At 37.3% G+C, this 21622-nt stretch overlaps 2 protein-coding genes across 4 annotated transcripts in view; one reads left to right on the forward strand and one right to left on the reverse strand.

Moving 5' to 3' along the window:
* GTPBP8 (GTP binding protein 8 (putative)) lies at window positions 1-17827 on the forward strand. Of its 2 annotated transcripts, none has more exons than XM_012464010.2 (6): window positions 1-613; window positions 2244-2342; window positions 4001-4131; window positions 5757-5856; window positions 8355-8473; window positions 16515-17827. In XM_012464010.2, exons 1-6 carry the CDS (start codon window positions 278-280, stop codon window positions 16555-16557), a joined length of 828 nt encoding a protein of 275 aa, XP_012319433.2. In that variant the 5' UTR covers window positions 1-277; the 3' UTR covers window positions 16558-17827. The 2 variants fall into 2 exon arrangements, with proteins under 2 accessions (XP_012319433.2, XP_012319432.2); XM_012464009.3 differs by lacking the exon at window positions 16515-17827 and adding an exon at window positions 9841-15829 and having other exon boundaries at window positions 2-613.
* The window catches only part of NEPRO (nucleolus and neural progenitor protein), a 17218-nt gene continuing 6720 nt past the window's right edge, over window positions 11125-21622 (reverse strand). Inside the window, exons 6-9 of one of the 2 annotated variants that reach the window (XM_012464006.3) lie at window positions 19810-20171; window positions 19399-19460; window positions 16688-16929; window positions 11125-14195 (exon numbers count right to left, since the gene is read on the reverse strand). In XM_012464006.3, the coding sequence (XP_012319429.2) occupies window positions 13727-14195; window positions 16688-16929; window positions 19399-19460; window positions 19810-20171 (1135 nt within the window). In that variant the 3' untranslated portion in view covers window positions 11125-13726. The other variant, XM_064374609.1, reaches the window with a different exon arrangement.

Raw genomic sequence — 21622 nt, forward strand, 5'->3', positions numbered from 1 at the left:
ACCTCTGGAAACCGTTAAACATCCTTCCAGTAAGAAATAATCGTTAAGGGTAAGGTGTTAAAGAAAGAAATCCAGTGAGCTGTTCCCCACGGGTCACCGCCTCCCTCCACCTGCCTCCACCCTCCTCCCGCGCACTGAACGCAAAAAGCTTAGACAGGAGCGAGCGAGGCCAGAGGAGACTACAACTCCCAGCAGGCGTCGCGGCAGTGGGAGGTCACGCACGCGCAACCTAGGCCCCAGGACTAAAGTCTCGCGGCCGGCCTTCTGGGAGGGTAGTATGGCGGCGTCAGGGCTGCGGCTGGGAGCGGAAAAGCTCTTTGAAATGCCTGCGGTGCTGGGGCGACTGAGCCGCTGTCAGAGCACGTCCCAGGCCTTTGCTGAGGTGCTGCGGCTGCCGAAGCAGCAGCTGAGGAAGCTGCTGTACCCGCTGCAGGAAGTCGAGCGGTACCTCGCCGCCGACAGTAGGCAAGACCTTCACCTGCGGATCTTTAACCCGAGCCCGGAGGACATCGCGAGGGCGGAGAGCGTCTTCAAGGCCACTGAACATAACCGCATCGACTACGTCAGCTCCGCCATCCGTATTGACCACGCCCCGGACCTCCCCCGGCCTGAGGTGAGAGCGGCGATTCTCACGGTTTGCGTGCGCTCCGGCGTCCCAGCGCTAACCGCTGCCTATGTCATGGGGCTAGCGGGTGATTTTGCTGTTGTATTTTCTAGCTTTGTGTGAGCGCATATATTATTTTAACTAAATAGGGATATGCCGATGCTCCATGTACGTGAGGATACCCGAGAAACCCATCGTAAGTAGAAAATGCAGTCAGCACCCCCTAAGCCCATCGTAAAGTCAAAAATCGTTAAGTAGACCCACTGTAAGCCAGAGACTGCCAGGATACAGTTTACATTATTTGGGAATGAATATAGAAGACTTAATGCTTTAAAAGATTTTGAGACCCAAACTAAGCATTCAAAATAGTAACTTGACTTTTTTTTTTTTTCCTAAATAAGTAGGGAAAACATGCCAGACAAATCAGACAGAATTTAGACAGTGAGCAATAGGAAACGAGTAAGTTTCACAAACGAGATGATCCTTATCAATAATTAACTTTCGCCTAAACTTCCTATCATGTGCAAAAATAATAATTATCTCTAGATGGCAATAATGTGGAAAGTTTTTAATAGCAACTTTTATTAGTGAAATTTCATGAGTAAGCATTTTTGCATGTCCTACAATTCAATGATATTCTGTTCTAAGTCTGCTAAAAGGCAGCTGAACTCTCCATATGCATTTACAATAACTGCACCGTTGCCCAGAGATTTTTCTTCTAAATATATGTAGAACTATAGTCAGGATTCAGAGTACCTAAATTATTTAATGATTTTGAGACAGCCATTGCTATTTTATTTAAGCTTCTAAATTACTGGATTTTTTTGTAATTCGTTTTTAAAATTCACTTTTATCAGCATATTAGCATGAGGTTTGCTCTGGCAGAGCATTTAAAATTTTTGCAGGACTCAGATCAATTAATTTTGAAGGACTGACCAGAATTTTGCATGATAGGATCCCTGGCCCCTGCCTACTAAATGTCCCCCAATTGTCTTGATAACCAAAAATGCCCTTAAAATCTCCAAAAATGTCCCCCAAGGGCCAGTACTGTCCTCATTTAGAACAATTGATTGGTATTGTACCCCTCACCTCCAATACCATGTTCAAAAGCAGAGGAGAAAAGCTTAATGGGAACAAGAGTGGTCAAGGGCAAAGAGTAAGTTTTTAAATTGCAGTGGTGTTACAGTATACCATGGGAGTGCTTGAGAAAATGTGCTTCCAAACATGTAGTCGTACTTTTCATCAGTTTTGTTGAACTACATCTAGTTTTTACTCCAAAAAGCTTTGTAAATATGAAGTGCTTAATAAAAGTTGCATGTATTACTGAGGAGTGTAGTGAAACTAAAAGCACAGATTCTAGATATACATGTCCTGAGTTCAAGTCCCAATTCATTTACTTTCTATCTGTATGAAATTTTGGTTGGTTGTGTTCTCTCGTCCATAAAATGGGGATAATATCACCTACCTCCTAGGATGCTGTAAAAAATAAATAAGAAAATATATGCTGAATGCTTAAAATAGTACTTGGCACATTGAATTCATTCGATAAATATTAACCATGTTATAGAATTTGAAGTTTTTTGCAGCTAATGCAGAATATCGTATACGGCTAGTACTTATCTTCTTTTTTCTTGTATAGGTGTGTTTTATAGGCAGAAGCAATGTTGGAAAATCCTCCCTAATCAAGGCTTTATTTTCATTGGCCCCTGAGGTTGAAGTCAGAATCTCCAAAACACCAGTATGTTGAAATTTTTAAATATGTTTGGACTATCTCTTGGATTAGCTGGCACGAATAACTGTTGGAAGGTATAAGAAATCATAATTGCTAAGTTTCTAGAGAAGTTATTTCTTTCAAAAAAGTAATAAAGTAAGATATTCTAATGCCTTCATAGTTCTCTGAAGAAAACGAAGTGTGACTGGATTTATTTTAGTAGTCTTGACAGTATCTTCAGGAAATCTTTCTTTATCCAAATTTTGCAAAGAGTTGCCAAATAAAGTGTCTTATTGTCATTCTATATTTCCATCTATAAGAGTGATCATCTAGTTCTACACTGATTTTAGGGGAAACAGCTTTTAGGTTGTTTTGCTTTTTTCCTCCTATCATCTTTTCTAAGGTAAAAAGTACCTGAATTAGTTACACACACACATTGGGCATATTCTTACGTGCTTGTTATCCCAGCCAGTCTGCTGTAATAGCTGTCATTTTCCTCTGTTTTCTTAACGACACGGTCTCTACCAATATTAAGATACCCTTTCTTCAAAATCAGGCCCACTTTCTCTCACCTTATCTGGCCATGGTAAACCTTTCCACCAACCCTAATGTTCACTATACCTGCGCTCATGCATGCAGGCACGTGCGTGCACACACACATACACGCACACTTTTGAGTTGGAACCCTTCCATGAGACTTCACTAGGTCTTTTCTTGCTCCCCACTTCATATAATGATTCTCTGGCTCCATTGCTAATGATTCTTTCCATTCTTTAATCCTCCCATCCTTACTCCTGCCCTGCCTCACCAAATAAATCAGCTAAATTATCACTGCTAGGTAGAATGATCTCCTTCCTTTTGTGAGAGAACAATGGAGGAAATGTATTCTTGACATTCCCAATCTGTAATTCTAAAATAATTTTCCTATAGACAAATATACTATTTATAAAAATCTTTCTTTTGATAAGGAAAGATCTTTCTAAGATCCAAACAATTGACTTAACTTTTAAAATTGCCTATATAATCTTTTCTTTTTTGATTAATAAATGTCCTATGGACACAAAACTACAAATAAACCACTTTTCACCATCTTTACATCAATTTTAGTTGCACAAATATTATCATGTTACACATGCAATAAAAATTGTTTAATGAAAGCACTAAAATCCACCTAATAAAACATGCAAAATATCTTGATTTTAGGGAAGCAATAGTCTAGGTATAAGAAACCATCAGACTTTGGATCTAGGTTTTATGAAAACGTGTATGACTAATGGTAAGCATTTTAACTTATCCTTGCCATAATTAGTTTCTCTTTAAAGTGGAGATACAGTGTTCATCAGAGAATATTGATTGATGCAGTCACAATTTAGAGCAGGGTGAATTTTTCACTAAGGGTTAATGAAATAGGAAAGACTCCAAAATATTCTGCCTACATGTTTCTAATATGGAATCTAAAGTTCTTAAGTCATACAGATTCTTTTTGCAAAATGAAGGAAAAAGGAGTATGTTCTACCTATCTCCAGCCATTTCCCTTCTGTCTTCTTTGTCATCATCAACATAGTTAAGGTTATATACTTGGCTTTTAATAAATATTTATTGATTGAATGGAAAAGATTTTGAATCATTAAGTAGATGGAAGACATATTTTAAGACAGCTTTTCTTTTTCCATTTACTTTATCAGGGACACACAAAGAAAATGAATTTTTTCAAAGTTGGAAAACATTTTACGGTGGTGGACATGCCAGGTTATGGCTATAGAGCACCTGAAGATTTTGCTGACATGGTAGAGACCTACCTAAAAGAACGAAGCAAGTAAGGAAAAAATTTTCGTATAATAATAGTTACACATTTAACCCCAAAGCATGTTTTCATCAGTAGAGTAATATACACATGGTCAACACTTCAGTTTTATCAAATGACTTATTTTATAAGGTCCATTTTATTCTCATAATATTATACAATATTTAGGACCAAGGTATGTACTGCTTGCTTGTTCTCTGTCTGTAGTTTAGCTTACCCTTAATATTAAATTTAAGTGTTTTCTCAAATTGAGATTGAAACTAAAAAGTAATTCAGCATAGTTTTTTTTTTGTTTTTTGGTTTTTTTTTTTGAGACCAGACACCCAGGCCAGAGTGCAGTGACACGATCTCGGGTCACTGCAACCTCCATCTCCCAGGTTCAAGTGATTCTCCTGCCTCAGCCTCCCGAGTAGCTGGGACTACAAGTATGCGCCACTGTGCCCGGCTCATTTTTGTATTTTTAGTAGAGACAGGATTTCACCATGCTGGCCAGGCTGGTCTTGAACTCCTGACCTCAGGTGATCCGCCACCTCAGCCTCCCAAAGTGTGGGATTACAGGCATGAGCTACTGCACCCCAGCCCATCAGCTTTTTTTAAAACCAAACCCTTAGCTGGCTGATTTTGAGAATGAAAATTATTGGTTAAAACCAGCAAATTCTGATCATTTTTAAAATACTTCAGACATCACATCTGCTGCAAATGTTACCTCTTTTTTGTCTCCTTATGTAGTCAAGTGATAGTTCTGTTTCAATAATTGCACAATATATAGAAAATTGATGTTAATCTTTTAAAATGTAAAAAAAATGTTTATAAGTATCTTTGTTGTAGCTTTACATAGAGGATAAAATCAAATATTTACATAAGAAAGTGCAAAATATAATGTGTCTGGTTTCTGTTATCTGTTAGTCTTACAGTAATATTAAAAAGTTTCTATACAGGCCAGGCACGGCGGCTCACGCCTGTAATCCCATCACTGTGGGAGGCCAAGGCGGGTGGATTACTTGAGGTCGGAAGTTCAAGACCAGCCTGGCAACATGGCAAACACTGCATCTACTAAAAATAAAAAATAAAAAAATAAAATTAGCTGGGCATGGTGGTGCATGCCTGTAATCCAAGCTGCTTGGGAGACTGAGGCAGAAGAATCACTTGAACCCAGGAGGCAGAGGTTACTGAGCCAAGATCATGCCACTGCATTCCAGCCTGGGTGATAGAATGAGACTCTGTCTAAAAAAAAAAAGTTTCTATAACTTATGGTTAACTTGATTTTTATAATTTATGATCTGTAATTTATGGTTAATTTGATTTGTCTCTTACTTCTCCTCAACTTTAAGGTTTTTAGAGGCAGGAACTCACTCATTATATACCAAGTCCCAGGCAGAATGTCTTATGTCCAATATGTCCTTATTGAATTAAATTAATATTTAATGAATTTAGCTATTGAAAGTAAATAGAATTGAGACCTACTGGACTGCAGGATAAACTTCTGGCGAATTGAGAATTCCTTTTGCCTAAAGAAATTTTTTAATTTTGGATTGAGAATTATTCAAAGGAAAATTTCTTAGTATAATAAGGAAGAGGGGATAAATAAACGAGTATATTTTATATTGCCATTAATCTTCATTTCTATGTTATTATAGCTTGAGGAGAACATTTTTATTAGTGGATAGTGTTGTTGGAATTCAAAAAACAGACAATATTGCCATTGAAATGTGTGAAGAATTTGCATTACCTTATGTGGTAAGTACTTCCTTTGAATCATGGTTGCAATTAGATATCAGTTCTATGTACATCTGTGCATACATGTACCTTTTAACAATTGAGCTTGTATTGCCTCCTCAAAAGATAAAGGAGGGTGCCTTTTGAATAATAATCTTTTCAGTTACTCATCTATTAATATTAATTAAAGTAAGTTCTATGGCACTTTTATTCTCTTTTCCATCTCTCAGCTGTATGTTTTGAAAATTATAGTCAAAGGTTGTTTTAACCTGTTCATTTAATGTTCCTATGTAGTTTTCATATTTTTTTCTTTTTATAGCAACATAAATATTTGTTCAGAACAAGTCAGTAGCTCTTTAATAGCAGCTTGGCAGATAGTACTTATAAGAATGTGAATAAAACTGCAACTTAAAAAATTGCTTAATTTAAAATTTTGAAATTGTTCCAAGAATATAGCAGCCTCCAACACACACAAGTAGGATTTTTATATTTTTAAATCAAACAAAATTTCTTCTGGGAATTTCTTAGCAGTACTGTTTGTCTTTTGACCTAGAATAGAATACAGAATTGTAGGTTGGTATCCACATTAATTTTGCTTTGTGAGACTTCCAGATAAAATAGCACTCTTAAAGTTTCTTTCCAAAGAAAAGTGTAGAACCCAGTAACTATAATTTCGGTTCAAAATGATGTCAGAAAGCCACTAACAGGTAACAGTGTTTAGTACAAATCACGTCATGTTACTAGTTAACCACTTTTATTTTATTCTTGGGGTCATGGAATTCTTGGGGTTTACAAAAGTCCTATGAAGCATTAGAGATAATTTATAGTTGTGAGGAGTCAAAGGATTGATAGTCTACTTAGTAAAAATGCCTAAATATTGCCAAACTAAGTAATAGTATTCCTTATTTGGTATCACAGATACCAGTTTACGAAATCATATATTTTCCTCAATTTTAACTATAAGGAAATATTACTTTCTTTGTTGGAAAAGGAACTGGAATAGAGAAATTTTATCTGTATCTCCTTTTAAATATCAGTACATTTGCCTTTATGAGGAAAGACTCCCATTTGTGGAGGGATTCACAGGTAATTAGAAACGACACCCTTTCTGCTTCTCATTATGGGAAAAACACTGAAACCATGTTTTTCGTCTGCTCTCATACCACAACAGTTAACACAGAAGACTTCTGTGGCCAAATGTGTCAGGGGTTTTCCCCACCAACAAGCAGACGACACCAGCTGAGTATCTGAAAATTTGATTCTGATACTGTCTACCTGGAGATAGCATCAGATCCTACATATTAAGGATTCTATTGAGGATTCAGTCCCCAAGACTGCCCCTCTCCCCCAGCTTCAGACACTAGTCACAATTTTGGGCCTCTAGAATATCGAAACTGGCTTCAAGTCGGGGTTCCCACTACCCCCTCTTTGGGTTTAATTGCTGGAGTGGGTCACAGAACTCAGGGAAACATGTTTACTGATGGTATTATAAAGTATATTACAAAGGATACAATGAAGATGCACAGAAACTCCATGTCCTCCTTGGGCATGCCACCCTTTGGAAACCTCCCTGTGTTCAGCTATTTGAAAGCTCTCCAAACCGAGTCTTCCTGGGCTTTTATGGAAGATTCATGACATCAGCATCCTTTCTCCCGGGTATGGGGTGGGACCCTCTCTGGAATGAGGGTCATATGACCCACAGTCAGAAAGGTGAGGGAAGATTACAAGTCTTGTCTTTGGGCAGGTGAGTGGAAGGCAGGAGGTCAGAGAGATTTTGTTTCCCGATGCCTAACACATCCAACATTATAACAAAAGATTGTAACAAGGGCTATCGGAGTTATGAGAAAGGAACCATGGACATAAACCAATATATATATCATGATACCACACACTCCTGCCATTAACATCTTTTATGACTAAAAAGCATAAATGATTTGCCAGGAATACCTGGTAAAGTATTGGAAGAGTTTAACTGATTTTTGTAATCATCCATACTTTGACCTTTCTGCACTATGTACTTGTCTTTGGACAAGTAAAATTCTGGACTGACTTGGAATATAACGAGTAGCTACAACCTACAAATACCCTGATTTCTGATTTTTTCTTTTGAGTATAGGTCAAAAACTGATTACAAATAGGCAATTTTATATAGATAAAGCCAATATTCATTTATATATCCTAAGCTGTCAGGTATATTGTGATCATCTAAACATTTAGTTTATCACAGTTACAAATATGACCCTTCTTATTGATCTTTCCAAGATATTATGGCCCTGTGTGGTTAAAGCACTATAAGCAGCAAACACACTGTATACTTCATGTGTTTCACATATTTGCTCATTTAATCTTCACAGTTCCTCCTTCACGGATTTTTGTTACCATTTTTTAGACGAGGAAATAGGTACAAAGAGATAAGAAATGTACACGGGTAACCTAGTTGTAAATGAAATATTGTAGCTAAAATGTGTAAAATTATTAACAACCACTTTGCTAATGCTTAAAAATTTGTTTTCTTATAGATTGTTTTAACAAAAATTGACAAATCTTCCAAAGGACATCTTTTAAAACAAGTACTTGAGATCCAGAAATTTGTTAACACGAAAACTCAAGGATGTTTTCCTCAGTTGTTTGCTGTAAGGTAAGAATTGAATTGTTTTGTTTTCTGTTTTTAATGAAGTAATAAAATGAGAATGTTGTGGGTTTTTTAATTTTTGTTTTATTTCAAAAGTTTTTGGGGAACAGGTGGTTTTTGGTTGCATGGAAACATACTTTCGTGGTTATTTCTGAGATTTTAGTGCACCCATCACCTTAGCAGTATACACTGTACCCTATGTGAAGTCTTTTATCGCTCACCCCTCCCACCTTTCTCTTGGGTCTCCAAAGTCCATTTTATCATTCTTACACCTTTGTGTCCTGATAGCTTAGCTACTACCACTTGTAAGTGAGAACATACAGTATTTGGTTTTTCATTCCTGAGTTACTTCACTTAGAATAATGGTCTTCACCTCCATCCAGGTTGCTTCAAATGCCATTATTTTGTTCCATTTTATGGCTGAGTAGTATATCATAAAACATTATACCACATTTTCTTTATCCACTCGTTGGTTGAATTGTTTTTATAACTTAATGTACTGAAAACCTGTAATATTATATCAGTGTTTCTTAAATTAAGGTGTCATTTAAAAGGCATTTGAAGGCCAGGCACAGTGGCTCATGCCTGTAATCCCTGCACTTTTGGGAGACCGAGGCAGACAGATCACCTGAGGTCAGGAGTCCAAAACCAGCCTGGTCAACATGGTGAAACCCTGTCTCTAGAAAAAAAAAAAAAAAAAAGCCAGGTGTGGTGGCAGACGCCTGTAATCTCAGCTGTTCGGGAGGCTGAGGCATGAGGCAGGAGAATCGCTTGAACCCGGAAGCTGGAGGTTGCAGTGAGCCAAGATCACACCACTGCACTCTAGCCTGGGTGACAGAGCGAGACTCCATCTCAAAAACAAACAAACAAAAAACTGTAGTATATCCATACCTGAGAAATATTTTGGCTGATCTCCATACTGATGGATGGATGGATATAGGAAGACAGGTACATAAATAATATATACAATCATATAAAAATAATATATAAAATAATAGTAAATTTTTTAAAACCTGAAAAGTCTAACAAGGTAATTGAATTTTTGTTACAAAAAGAACAAATTAGAATATTTAAAAAAAAAAAAACCACCCAGGCAGAAAAAAAAGAAAACAACTAAAAAAATCAAGACTTATTCTGGAAAACAAAGCAAGATGGAAGGTATACTGAAGTTTTTGGAATCATGAAGGAAATGGGTGAGATAACATTGATCATCAGATCTTAGGATATTACACAAAGCAGCTGGGGGAAAAGAAGAACAGATTAAAAGGTGTTCTGCTTTCATGCATGAAATCACAAGAATTTGTAAATTTTTTAAGTTGACGAATTCAGATCTTATCTAAGGAAAGGAAGAAAATTATTTTTTCTTTTCACAGTGCTGTGACCTTTTCTGGAATCCATCTATTGAGATGCTTTATAGCAAATGTAACAGGAAATCTTGACTTGACTAATTAATGGCTCCCAGTTTAGCTGAAGATTCCCAAAAAAAAAAAAAAAAAAAGAAAGAAAGAAAGAAAAAAAGCTTTCTGCTAACTGGAGTTAAATACCTAGAAGAATTTCAACATTGTTTTAAATGTGCGTCTGTAACTTCCAAGAAGATGATTTCAGCTTTAAAACCTGCACCTTCTCAAAACAAGAATTAGCGCCTCGGGGAAAAAAGTTTATAAGTAATTGAATTATGGTGTCCATTAGAACAGATACCCTGTTTTAACAAACTGACAACAGCATATAGAAGTCCATAAAATGAAAACCTGTTACAACTATGTAGAGAAGGGTTTGCTGTTTTATTGGGCTTTTGTCTTTTAAAGAAAATGTCTACTATGTGTATTTTTTTAAAAAACATTAAAATAGGCTAAGTAAAAGGGGGCTGCTTTTCTGTTAAGCATCAGTAGGTAAGTTGATGAATATGTTCCTATGTAAGCCTATTTGAGTCCGTATTTGACTATTAAAAACTGTGTTAGTCCATGTTGGAAACAACCAAAAGAACAGAATTCAAGTTCCAGTTCTGACGTTTATTATGTATGTTGGATCTTGGGCAACTTACTTGATTTCTCTGAAATTCATTTGTTACTCTAAACTTGAAAGCTATTAATATTGAAATGAATGGTTTTACAAAAGGTAACATGTGAGAAGATAGCTACACATTTGTAAAGCCAAACCAACAAAGAAATATAGCAGAATTCACAGGTAGATTTATCACATGAAATGTCCTTTCATAGAGGAAGTAACATTTTCACTAGTGAAAAATCGAAAAAACAAAAATAGCTTTAGTGAGAAAACTAATTTGCAAAGGGTAAGAGAAAAAAGCTGACAGGACAGTTTAGACTGCTACATTTAAGGTTCAGAATGGAAAGATAAATACTTTCAAATAAAGTTAATAGAAAAGAGTTTTGTGAAGGGGCCACTGACCCATTCAGGTAAGTGGCTTAGTTTTTCCAAGTGAAGCTGAATAGTAAAAGATTACAGCTGTATTGCTGGATAAAAAAATTAAAGCTATAAACCAACTTCGTGGCTTTTTTCAGAAAACTCAATCTGAATATATTGTCATTTGTTTCATACTTCATGGAATTGGTCTAATTCTAACCAGCAGTGTTTTCAGCCAAAAAGATTTTTTAATATAGGCATTCATAAAATACATAGTGACAAGAATTTTCTTACAAGTCATCTATTTGTCTGCCAGTGTTACTCTACTGCTTTGTCTTATTCTTGGTTCTATAAGCAGAGCCTGAGCCAAAAGCTTACATATGTAAATTTGGAAAGTGATCCCAGGGAACAGTGGCAAAATGAAACCAGACAGACAAGCCTATTAATGACATATTCATTGAGTTAGCCAAAACATAGGCACTAGTGCTAGATCTTGAGGGAACATCTGAGAAGTCTTAGGAAATATGTGTTCTACATACACATAAAGTGAGCAGGTTCGATGCAGCCTACCCCTAAAGGCTCAGGGTGCTGAGATGCCAAAGAAAGAGGCTGACAAATCCAGTTTGTCAGAAACATTTAATAGGGACTTCTGCACAGAATCTATGTCTCAGGCAGTGATGAGACAGTGGATCCCCGCAGTTACCCCCAGACCCAGGGCTTATATGCTATAGAGAAAAGGGCATACATGCTTCAGAAGGAACATGTGAGACACTGAAGTCAACCCTCAGGGAAAGGCAAGAATGCTGTGTGCAGCATAGCATATAATTTGCTTAAGGCCAGGATTTACAGTGAGTGTGTATTATTTTAATAGTAGTAATTAGAAATCTTAGAGGCATTCCTGGAACAAGTTATCAGAAGTCAACATGGTAGATTAGCATCCAAGATGGAGTTACTTTAGCTTCACACTGTGCCTCTTTCTTTGAGGAGGGGATGGGGTGGCCCCACACCTCTTCCAGGTTGTACATACCCAAGTGCCAGGCAATTCCTGCAGCTGGTCAGAAGCTCAGGGGCAAGAATTGAGAAGTCCCCAGAGCAAAAGGCAAGGTTCAGCCCTACCTGAAACTGGATGCCACAGCAGTGACTTTAATAAGGCCAAGAGAATTTGAAGTGGCACACAAGAGGTCTCAAACACTGTCCTTATAAATGACTTGTGTGTCCAGAAGTGATAAAGTTGCTCCTCACTAGGGCGTGGATAATCCCAGCACTTTGGGAGACCAAAGTCTTGAGTCCAGGAGTTTGAGACCTAAGCAACATGGTGAAACTCCATCTCTACAAAAGTTTTTTTTTAAAAATTAGCTCTATGGTCCACAAAGCTATATACCAGTTCTCTTACTAATTTACCTTCCATTTCCTAATAGGTAAAGGAAATATATTGAACACAAGGACACTTAGAAGTTAATGGCCTTTCTAGACTTCTCTGGAAGGAAATCTCCTTGGTATTGTCCATATTTTAAGCCACTAAATAGCTACTATCATTTGGTAGGCAGCAAAAAGGAATATGAAAAGTGACTAGAGATTAAGAATTAAACCAGTTTACTTAACAAGACTTCAGGAGAGACGCTAAAGCAGTGTTGATATAACTGGATTTGGGGCCACTTGCATCAAAATCACTTGGGATTCTTGTTAAAAATCCACGTTTCTGGCCTGTTTATCAGTCTCTGGGAAAGGGCTCATCTGCCACCAGGTGATTCTCAAGAAGTCTAACATTTGAGAACCACTGGTAGAGATAACTGGGAAAATGCAGAAGGCAGACAGGGAAGGAAGAAAGCCAAATAAAGAATGGAAGGGAAATAAAAGGGTGGCTGATGAAAAGAAGGATGCAGTACATACTAAGGTACTGCTTTCTTTTTCTTTAAATCTCTATGTAACAAAAATTAAGGGCACGACAAAAGCTTATTAACCTAATTCTAGAAAAGTTAGAACACTGGAAAAATACCTACCTCAAACTTCACATCATTACTTGAAAATACTTAAGATGTACTCCCTCAGAGCAATAGTATAAGCAACATCCCCTATCAGATGATAGCATCAACACCAAATTATAAATGTTCTAGCCTCATTCCTGGGTCTATTTAATGTCTCCTAACATCATTTTCTCATTTTACTTTCTCAACTACCTGTTATCCTGTTATATTTCATATGTTACCATGAACCACTTTATATCCTTTTTGTAAAAATGTTTATTTGGAATCAATCACTGGCACCCAAATAAAGAAAATTAAAACTTCTTGGAGAACTCCAAACTCACTTTAATATAAGATGAACAAATGAACAGAAATAATGGTTGTAACCAGACCCTGGTAATACAAGCAGTGGCAAAGCCTGATGATCAATTCCAATATATAAACAAGACAGCAAGTGTCAGGAGCTACAGACTTTATAGAGAGGCAGACCTATCTACGATGGAGCCAATAAGGCCAAAGTGACCTTTCAGGTGTTTCCTTGCTATTCCTCATCCTCCCTCCTCATCTACCTCAAGGCACAATGGTTTTTGCAAATGGTTATTAAGCTGCCTGGTAAATCATAAAATTACTCAATTTCTAGAGACTTACTAGCCTCACTCAAGGAATTACATCTGGTTCTCAAAGGCAGGCTGTGGCAGACTATTCATCTTAACACCTGGCATGTGGTTGAAGCAAAAAAGAAGTACTTGTTGATGAATGGCACAGTGCTACTTTAAATGTAAACCTAAATGAAATGGAATGAACTCCTTTGCAATGCTGCACTACGGCAGCTCCTCTATGAGTCCAGGTGGTATTTCCAGATCTCAGCAGTTCCACTTAAAACAGAAAACTGAACTAGCCTTGTTAATCACTTATAAGTCTCATGTATGAACATCTAAACTCCCATTAAAGCAAAAATATCATCAATGTCATCTGTCTCCTTAATGGTTCCTGATGTAATGTTTTTATTTATTTGCATCACTGTGTACGAATCAGTTTCATTTCCATGGATGCCTCTAGGATTTTTATGAATCATTTTCTCCTTAGTTTGCATGACAGTCATTGAAACTCCACTACTCAAGAATTGCTTACTGTTAGGGTAGAGATCAGTTCTATGCACAGTATAGTGTGCGAGTCTCCACTTAGCACCAGTATCTGCCGCAACATTGTGAGTCCCTTGAGAGAACTTCTGAATTTCCCTTAAATGAGTTGACTGCAGCTTTCTCTGTGGTTTCCTTTGTCTCCGCAAAAATTTATTCTGTGATCTTCTCTGTCTCAGATGATGCTTCGAAGTTTTAATACCTGAGCCACGAAGAAGGCAGTTGCAAATAGACGTTTTTATGCAGTCTAGTTTCTTCGGCAAACTTTAAAGGACAGAGAGAGGAAAAATCTGGGCTTAAGATGCAGAAAAACAGGAAAAATCTGGGCTTAAGATGCAGAAAAACATTCTCAAGCACTTTTAATTTACCAACTGAAAAGAAAAATACACAACTTATCTACAAGTCCAGTGCCTGTGTACAATCCCAGAACTACATCGAAAAATATTGTTTCACCCCAAATCTGTTTTTCTTCAGAACACAAATGTCCTGATTGAAATGTAGACGAATGTGTCCCCATTTTGCTTTTAACCTCTCAAAAGTACAGCTGCCTAGCAATTAGCTGAATGCTGAGATACCTCCATACTTCAGTGTCATAGCTTTTCACTCATAACTGCTAATCTGTTCATAACGTAATGAGTGCGCATGAGGAAACATCACAAATGAAAAAATCTGACAGTATATATTTATCCGAATCTGGATAATCAACTTCATGCTGTGGCAGAAAATGAACAAAGAAAAAGGAATAAAGGCTAAGAGTTTATAAAACAATGTGAAGACAGGGCTTCTGGCCCAGACACACTAACAGCCATACACTACCCTTATTATGATTCATATGTCATCTTCAAGTTTGGAAATTCAGAACTCCAACAGCTGATCGTTTTAGATGTTTTGCTTCCACATGGGGTACATTGCCACAAGGTTTTTCCGTGCCTAGCTCAATTGTTTCATTGTTTGCGATAGATTTTAAAAGATGAGCACGGATAGAAAACTTTGAGGAAGCCCATTATAATAAAGTAAACCATGATCTCTGCTTCAGAACCATTTTTTATCTTACTATAAGCAGTGACTTTTAAGTGGGGAGAAGGTGGGTGTACTTCCAAGTTGAAAGGAAAACAGAGGGCCTGAATTGAGTTCCACATCTAACCCCTTGAGCAAAATCTTCCATTTACCCATCTATGAAATGGGAAACATACTGTGTACCCCACAATGTTATCATGGACATTCAATAAATTAGAAAGTTTACTACAAATATTTGAATGAAACAGCAAAACACGGCAATATGAAGGAGCACTGTATCTGGGGGAGTACTGAATAATGGTTTAACCAGTAAACACCAGTTTGCTACCCTTCTCATTAACTTTTAGTTGTTACCTCTGCCTCATCTAGCCTTGATTTTAAACCCATTTTGTTTTGTTTTGTTTTGTTTTTTTGAGGTAGAGTCTCGCTCTGTCACCCAGGCTGGAGTGCAGTGGCACAATCTCGGCTCACTGCAACCTCTGCCTCCCAGGTTCAAGCAACCTGTCTCAGCCTCCTGAGTAGTTGGGATTACAGGCATGCGCCACCCTACCTGGCTAATTTTTGTTATTTTCAGTAGAGACGGGGTTTCACCATGTTGGTCAGGCTGGTCTCGAACTTCTAATCTTGTGATCCACTTGCCTCGGCCTCCCAAAGTGCTAGAATTACAGGTGTGAGCCACCACGCTCGGCCTTTAAACCCAATTTTAAACAGAATGCTTCTCTACATCTCAGACTGTGTTTTCAGCCATAGAATATATCACTTTTAGGTTATTACAGAGCTTTAGGGGACCCACCTCAATGTAAAAACCCCTCAAACACTTTATCCCTTAGGAATATTCAACCATTTTTCCCATAGCTTCTAATCAAAATGTGTCACAAAACCCTCACTGTATAGTAATTTTTTTTTCTAAAACAGGACTATCTTTTCTGTAATTAAAAAAAAAAATTAACACATTTTCAATAGTTTGTTCATCCCCAAGAATGAATTTTGAAGCCCTGAGTACCTATTAGCTAATATCCATAGCTAACTATGGATAACAAACTATGGGGTATGGACAGGATATTTCTTAAAGAATACATTAAAAAACAGGTCAGGTAGAACAGGCTCTCAATATCTATTTGTGTCTGAAATCATTAATGTTAAGCCCTGAAGTGTCTAATGTCTAATTTCATGTAGTGCTTGATGCAATACTGGTTCACAAGCAAAGATAAGCACCCTTAAACAGTTCTGAATATAAAAATCACAGAAAAGAAATCAATGTATAAAGTGTCCAGCCGCTACAAACAGCAAACCTGACCGTGACCCCAGCAGTCTGGTATGGGCCTCATAGGAGGCAGGCACCTTCTGCTTCTGCTCTCATACCCTTATCCCACTGCACTGAAGCTGTCTGCAGAAAAGCTGCCTTCGCCCACAAGACCCTGAGCTCCCCGAAGGCCAACTCCTGTCTTTACGCAGTGTATCCTCAGGCTCAGCACACTAGACATTCTTAATGCTTCTTGAATGAGCGAAGAGCATAAATGACTGAAGTCCAATTAACCTGTTTATCTTCTTCCTCCAATGATATAGCTTTGCTCTTACAACAAAAGCAGCAAATGCAATTGCAGTTTGAGTACATCCCAATTTTAGCCCTGCTGCAGCAGCTGAACATCACATTTTAAAGAAAAGTGACCTGAATATATACTTTTACTCATAACAACAACAGAAAAAGTAAGAAAACATAAATTTTGTAATACACCTACCTAGTACCTTGAGCTTCCAGATGTTTAAGCCGGTTGCTTTTAAGAAGTTTGTTGCCCAGAAAAATGGCCTGAGCTTTGAGTTTTTTGCTCCTGCACCATACCACTGCCATTTGGATTTCTTCAGAAAGTTGTGTGAAAGACTCAGCCTCTCGGAATCTTTGTATGAAACTTCTGACTTGAGGAGTTGCTATCGCTTTCTGAGAAGAATGCTTGGTTGTCTTTAGTTTAAAATCAAAGCTGATCTGAAATGTAAAAAGATGAGAAAAATATGAAGTATTACTGACTTGTAATTATATGACAACAGGGAAAGCTAGCTCACAATCAAAATTTAAAAATTACAATCATCAGTCTTTAAATGCTTGAAGTGATGGATACTCCAATCACCCTGTGATTATTACGCACTGTATGCCTGTAACAAAATATCTTATGTACCCCATAAATACATATACCTGCTAGGTAGCCACAAAAATTTTAAAAAATGAATTATCAATCTTTAAGGAAATTTTTTTTGCTCACTAAGCTTTCCTCATGTCTTTAAAACCTGAATTTTTCTCCACTGCTCCAAATACAAGTTGTTTTGTTCCCTGTCTGTACCAGGACGGTTCCATCTGCAGCTGAGTTAGATGGAGACAGGAAAGTTAACGTAAATATTCTAACACACATATCTCACACACACAACAATAAAACCCCCCATGATTAAATACTGGCAAAAGCCTAACTGTAGGAGGTTGGGGGAGGTCACTGAAAGGCCCCCCTCCTCTACATCACTAGACTATCACACTTGTTTTTCACTTATTTCCATATCCTGAGCAACCATCTTCAATATTAAAAATGTTTCTGAAAACAGGAAAGACATGGGGCCTTGCAAAGCGCCCAGCAGAGTAGGCCCATTAATCAGCTAATGACCACTGAACATGTTAAAAATGCTCAACTGAGCAACACTTCCAGTTCTACTTCAACCATCTTCTGACAAGGCACCTTTACTTCTTCAACCCCTTTTTTCTATAATCAAGTCACATTTGGATTTTACTAACGTTTACTGTTTTTTTTTTTTTTTGAGACGGAGTTTCGCTCTTGTTACCCAGGCCGGAGTGCAATGGCACAATCTCGGCTCACCACAACCTCCGCCTCCTGGGTTCAAGCAGTTCTCCTGCCTCAGCCTCCTGAGTAGCTGGGACTACAGGCGCGCGCCACCACGCCCAGCTAATTTTTGTATTTTTAGTAGAGACGGGGTTTCACCATGTTGACCAGGATGGTCTCGATCTCTTGACCTCGTGATCCACCCACCTCGGCCTCCTAAAGTGCTGGGATTATAGGCGTGAGCCACTGCGCCCGGCCACGTTTACTGTTTATGAAAATATGCTACCACATGATGTGCTTATCTTTCTGCTTACCTTCTTCCAAATTTCTTACACTTAAAAGGAACTTTAAAAAGTAGAAAATATAAAAGTAACAACCCATGTCAATAGTTTATGTTTGGTCATCAACAGAAATATAGTGCTATTTGCGAAAAATATAGTAGCAATTAGTCTTGAATAAGAGGGATGTTGACCCACCAGATTCAAAACCAGCTCACCTACAAACAGGTGCACAGACTGCAGAAGTTTCAAGGCTCACAAAGCACCATAGTTCTTGAGACACAGTTGAAAAACTATTCTGGGGACTGGTGAATGGTAACAAAAACAGACTATGAAACCATACTGCCTGCATTCAAATCGCAGCTCTGCCATTTATTCACTATGTGGCCTGGCCAACTTTCTTGGCTTTTCTATGCCTCAATTTCCTCATCTGAAATATGAAAACAGTAATAAGCGTGCCCACCTTACAGAGCTTTTGTGCTATTAATAATTATATGACTTCATGCATATAAAGCACTTAGAACAATGCCTGGCACAGAAAGTATTATTCCTCACTCTGAATTCACGAATTGGACAGGACATCAATGGAAGATGGAGTCCTTAAAGTTCAAGAAAGTATGCTTAAGAATTCTTGAAGAGAAGTAAACTAACCCATGAAGAATACCAGAAGTAAAGACATTTTGCAAACACGGGGTTAAAAAAAAAAAGTCAAGTTACTGAGTAAAACACTAATGCTCTGATATATGCTGTTACAGAACAAACAGAATTTACAGACATTAATAAATCATGTTAAAACTTGAACCTCAACAAGAGTAAAGGAATAGCTTTATGACAAATGACAAGGATGATGACCAAAATGATGACAGTAGCTAATAACATCTAACTCCAATTAAATGCTTACCATACTCCAGACTCCTGAACACTTTACATGCATTAAACTGGCACAACCCTAGGAGGCACATATTACTATTACAAAATAGAGATATGAAGAGATCAGCAAACTTACAGAAGGTCACACAGCTAGTACCAAAGCCAGGATTCAAACCATCTGACTGCAAAGCCTATACTCTTAACCTGCAGCACAATCCATACTTAATGACAGATCTTGCAGTTACTTTAAAATTCTAGAGAAACTCCTACTAAAACATTTTTAAAGGTACTCTATTAACTGAATTAACTGGATGTATTAAAAATCCTCTGCCCCTATTCATTCAGAGGCAAACAGTGACAATAAGAAGGCATTAAGCTTAGAGCTGGGGATAAAATGAGAAAATTCAATCTCTGCCCTTGGTAAGAAGCATCCTCTACAAATTAGCAGAAATCATAAGCTAAATTTAATGAAGCCAGACAAACCTTAGTAGCTTTGTGTTTCAGCTTGTTGCAGAAAGCCCTCACATCAAATTCTGATGACTTTTCTGTGGAGGTGGAAAAATAGTAGATAAAAAAACTTAGGCACACTATTTTCAAATCTACAACAAATTCTTAAATGCATGACATTCCTTGCTAAATTACCACATAAGAAATAAAGAAATAAAGCAAGCAAAAAAACTAGGAAGCAACTACAGAAATAAAAAAATCAACTTTAAGTACTCAAGCTTAGAAGGCATAGGTATTACAATACCTCTCTAAAGATAATCAATGTGGATCAAAATTAAGATGTGAGATGTTGAATTTCTTTCCATGCAGTGAAGAGTACTTTCAACAGGTTTCTTTTTATTTGTTTTTTTGTTTTACTAGAGTATGTGCTGTATCAAAGCAAATTACCTCTGAAGATTTTCTTTTTCTTTACTGGCTGTCCAAGATCCTCATTATTCTGTGTATTTATCTTCATTTGTTCAGCATTTTTGGAAATTCCAAGTAAGGTTTCTTCGATGGCCTTTGGTGACTGCTCACTTATTAAAAACAGTTTATTTAGCCATTTAGTTATTCCTCTAGCTGCAAAAGCTGTAGGTATTTCTTTCTCAAAGACTTCAAAAAATGGCTGTCCTAAAAATTCAATGATATCAGAAGGAAAGGTAAAATCTTTGAAGTAAGGCATTGGTTGAATCCTAGAGACCTCCTGAAGGAATCCAAACAAAGTCTCGTAGAACAAAATCAACCTTTTTAAAACACCTTTATAGAGAACCCTAGAGAAAGAAACAGAAGCTAATTAGCCAGTAATTACAATTTGCAGATTACATAAAAAACTTGCAAGATTAAAAGCTGAAAATAAATGGCTATCAAGGTCTTCCAGTATGTATAAAAAACACTATAGTGCACACTTGTAAACAGCCAGATTAGTCCAACCCAACAGAAAAATCCCAAGTATAAAATGTTACTCAAGACCTGGCGCAGTGGGTCATATCTGTAATCCTAGCACTATGGGAGGCCAAGGTGGGCAGATCACTATGTCAGGAGATCAAGACCATGCTGGCCAACATGATGAAATTCAGTCTATACTAAAATACAAAAAAAAAAAAAAAGAAAGAAAAATTAGCTGGGCATGGTGGTTCGCACCTGTAGTCCCAGCTACTGAGGAGGCTGAGGCAGGAGAATCACCTGAACCCAGGAGGTGGAGGTTGCAGTGAGCCAAGATCTCGCCACTGCACTCCAGCCTGGTGACAGAGCAAGACTCCACCTCAAAAACAAAAAAAAGTTACTCAAAAAACCATAGGACAGTCCACTAGGAAAAATATATTTATATTCAAAAACAAAGTACTACATGGAGAAATGTACAAAAGGATGCATATCAAAGTCTTAAGTGTGGTTTTATCTAGATGGTGAGATTTTAGGCAAACTTCAGATTCTTTACATTTTGCTTTTTTAATTTCTTAAAATAGGCATGTATTATTGTAATCAGCAAAAATTAAAGCTATTTTCATTACAGAAAAGTTTCAAAGCTTTATCATTTTAAAATAGTATGATTAGTAATCAAACACTGTTATCTCTGATTAAGAATAAGGATAAAAAACAAAACGATAGGAAATAGTACTTGAGATATCCACGTTAAGACATCAAAATGTTTTCAATCTCTAAACACAGAAAAACTTTTTTTTCCCCTCCCGGTGTTTTCTTTCATTCATATTAGAGCTAATAATCTTAATTGCTTGAAATAGTCCAAAACAGGCCTTCTTATGAATAGACAAATTCTAATCATCCATCAGATCAGTTTCACAACATGTACTGAGAGACATGCAAAAGAACATCTCTTTAGTTTGCAAGTATTACCAGCATACATTAACTAAATATGCTTAGAAAAGCAGTGGTGTTTCAGGTAGCACATAAGGTCAAAAATTGCATTTATCATTGCCATTAAAAATTAGAAACCACGTGACAGAAAGAATCAAGTGATATAGGCAGCCCAGGAACAGCATCATTTTAAATGGCCTATATGACTACTGCCAACAATTACTTATTACTGCAATTCCCACTCTCAGACATTAATTTTTTTTAATGCTGAATACAAATCCACTGTTTCACTACAACCTACCATGACCCAGATTTCAGTGTCACACCAGTCACTCCCAATTTTTTTAGTTGCTCAGTGTTAGGCTGATCTTGTGGATTGAGATACAAAGCCTACTCCTTCAACATAACC

The sequence above is a fragment of the Aotus nancymaae genome, unplaced genomic scaffold (assembly GCF_030222135.1).
Source record: "Aotus nancymaae isolate 86718 unplaced genomic scaffold, 86718_ANA_hifiasm-v0.15.2.pri h1tg000011l, whole genome shotgun sequence".
Classification (NCBI taxonomy): Eukaryota; Metazoa; Chordata; class Mammalia; order Primates; family Aotidae; genus Aotus; species Aotus nancymaae.

Bases quoted from the DNA above. Each gene is read 5' to 3' on its own strand.
- GTPBP8 (XM_012464009.3), top strand. From the start codon at position 278: ATGGCGGCGTCAGGGCTGCGGCTGGGAGCGGAAAAGCTCTTTGAAATG. The intron at 2,343-4,000 runs GTATGTTGAAAT...TTACTTTATCAG, and splicing joins TCAGAATCTCCAAAACACCA to GGACACACAAAGAAAATGAA. The intron at 8,474-9,840 runs GTAAGAATTGAA...TTCTTTTCACAG, and splicing joins CCTCAGTTGTTTGCTGTAAG to TGCTGTGACCTTTTCTGGAA.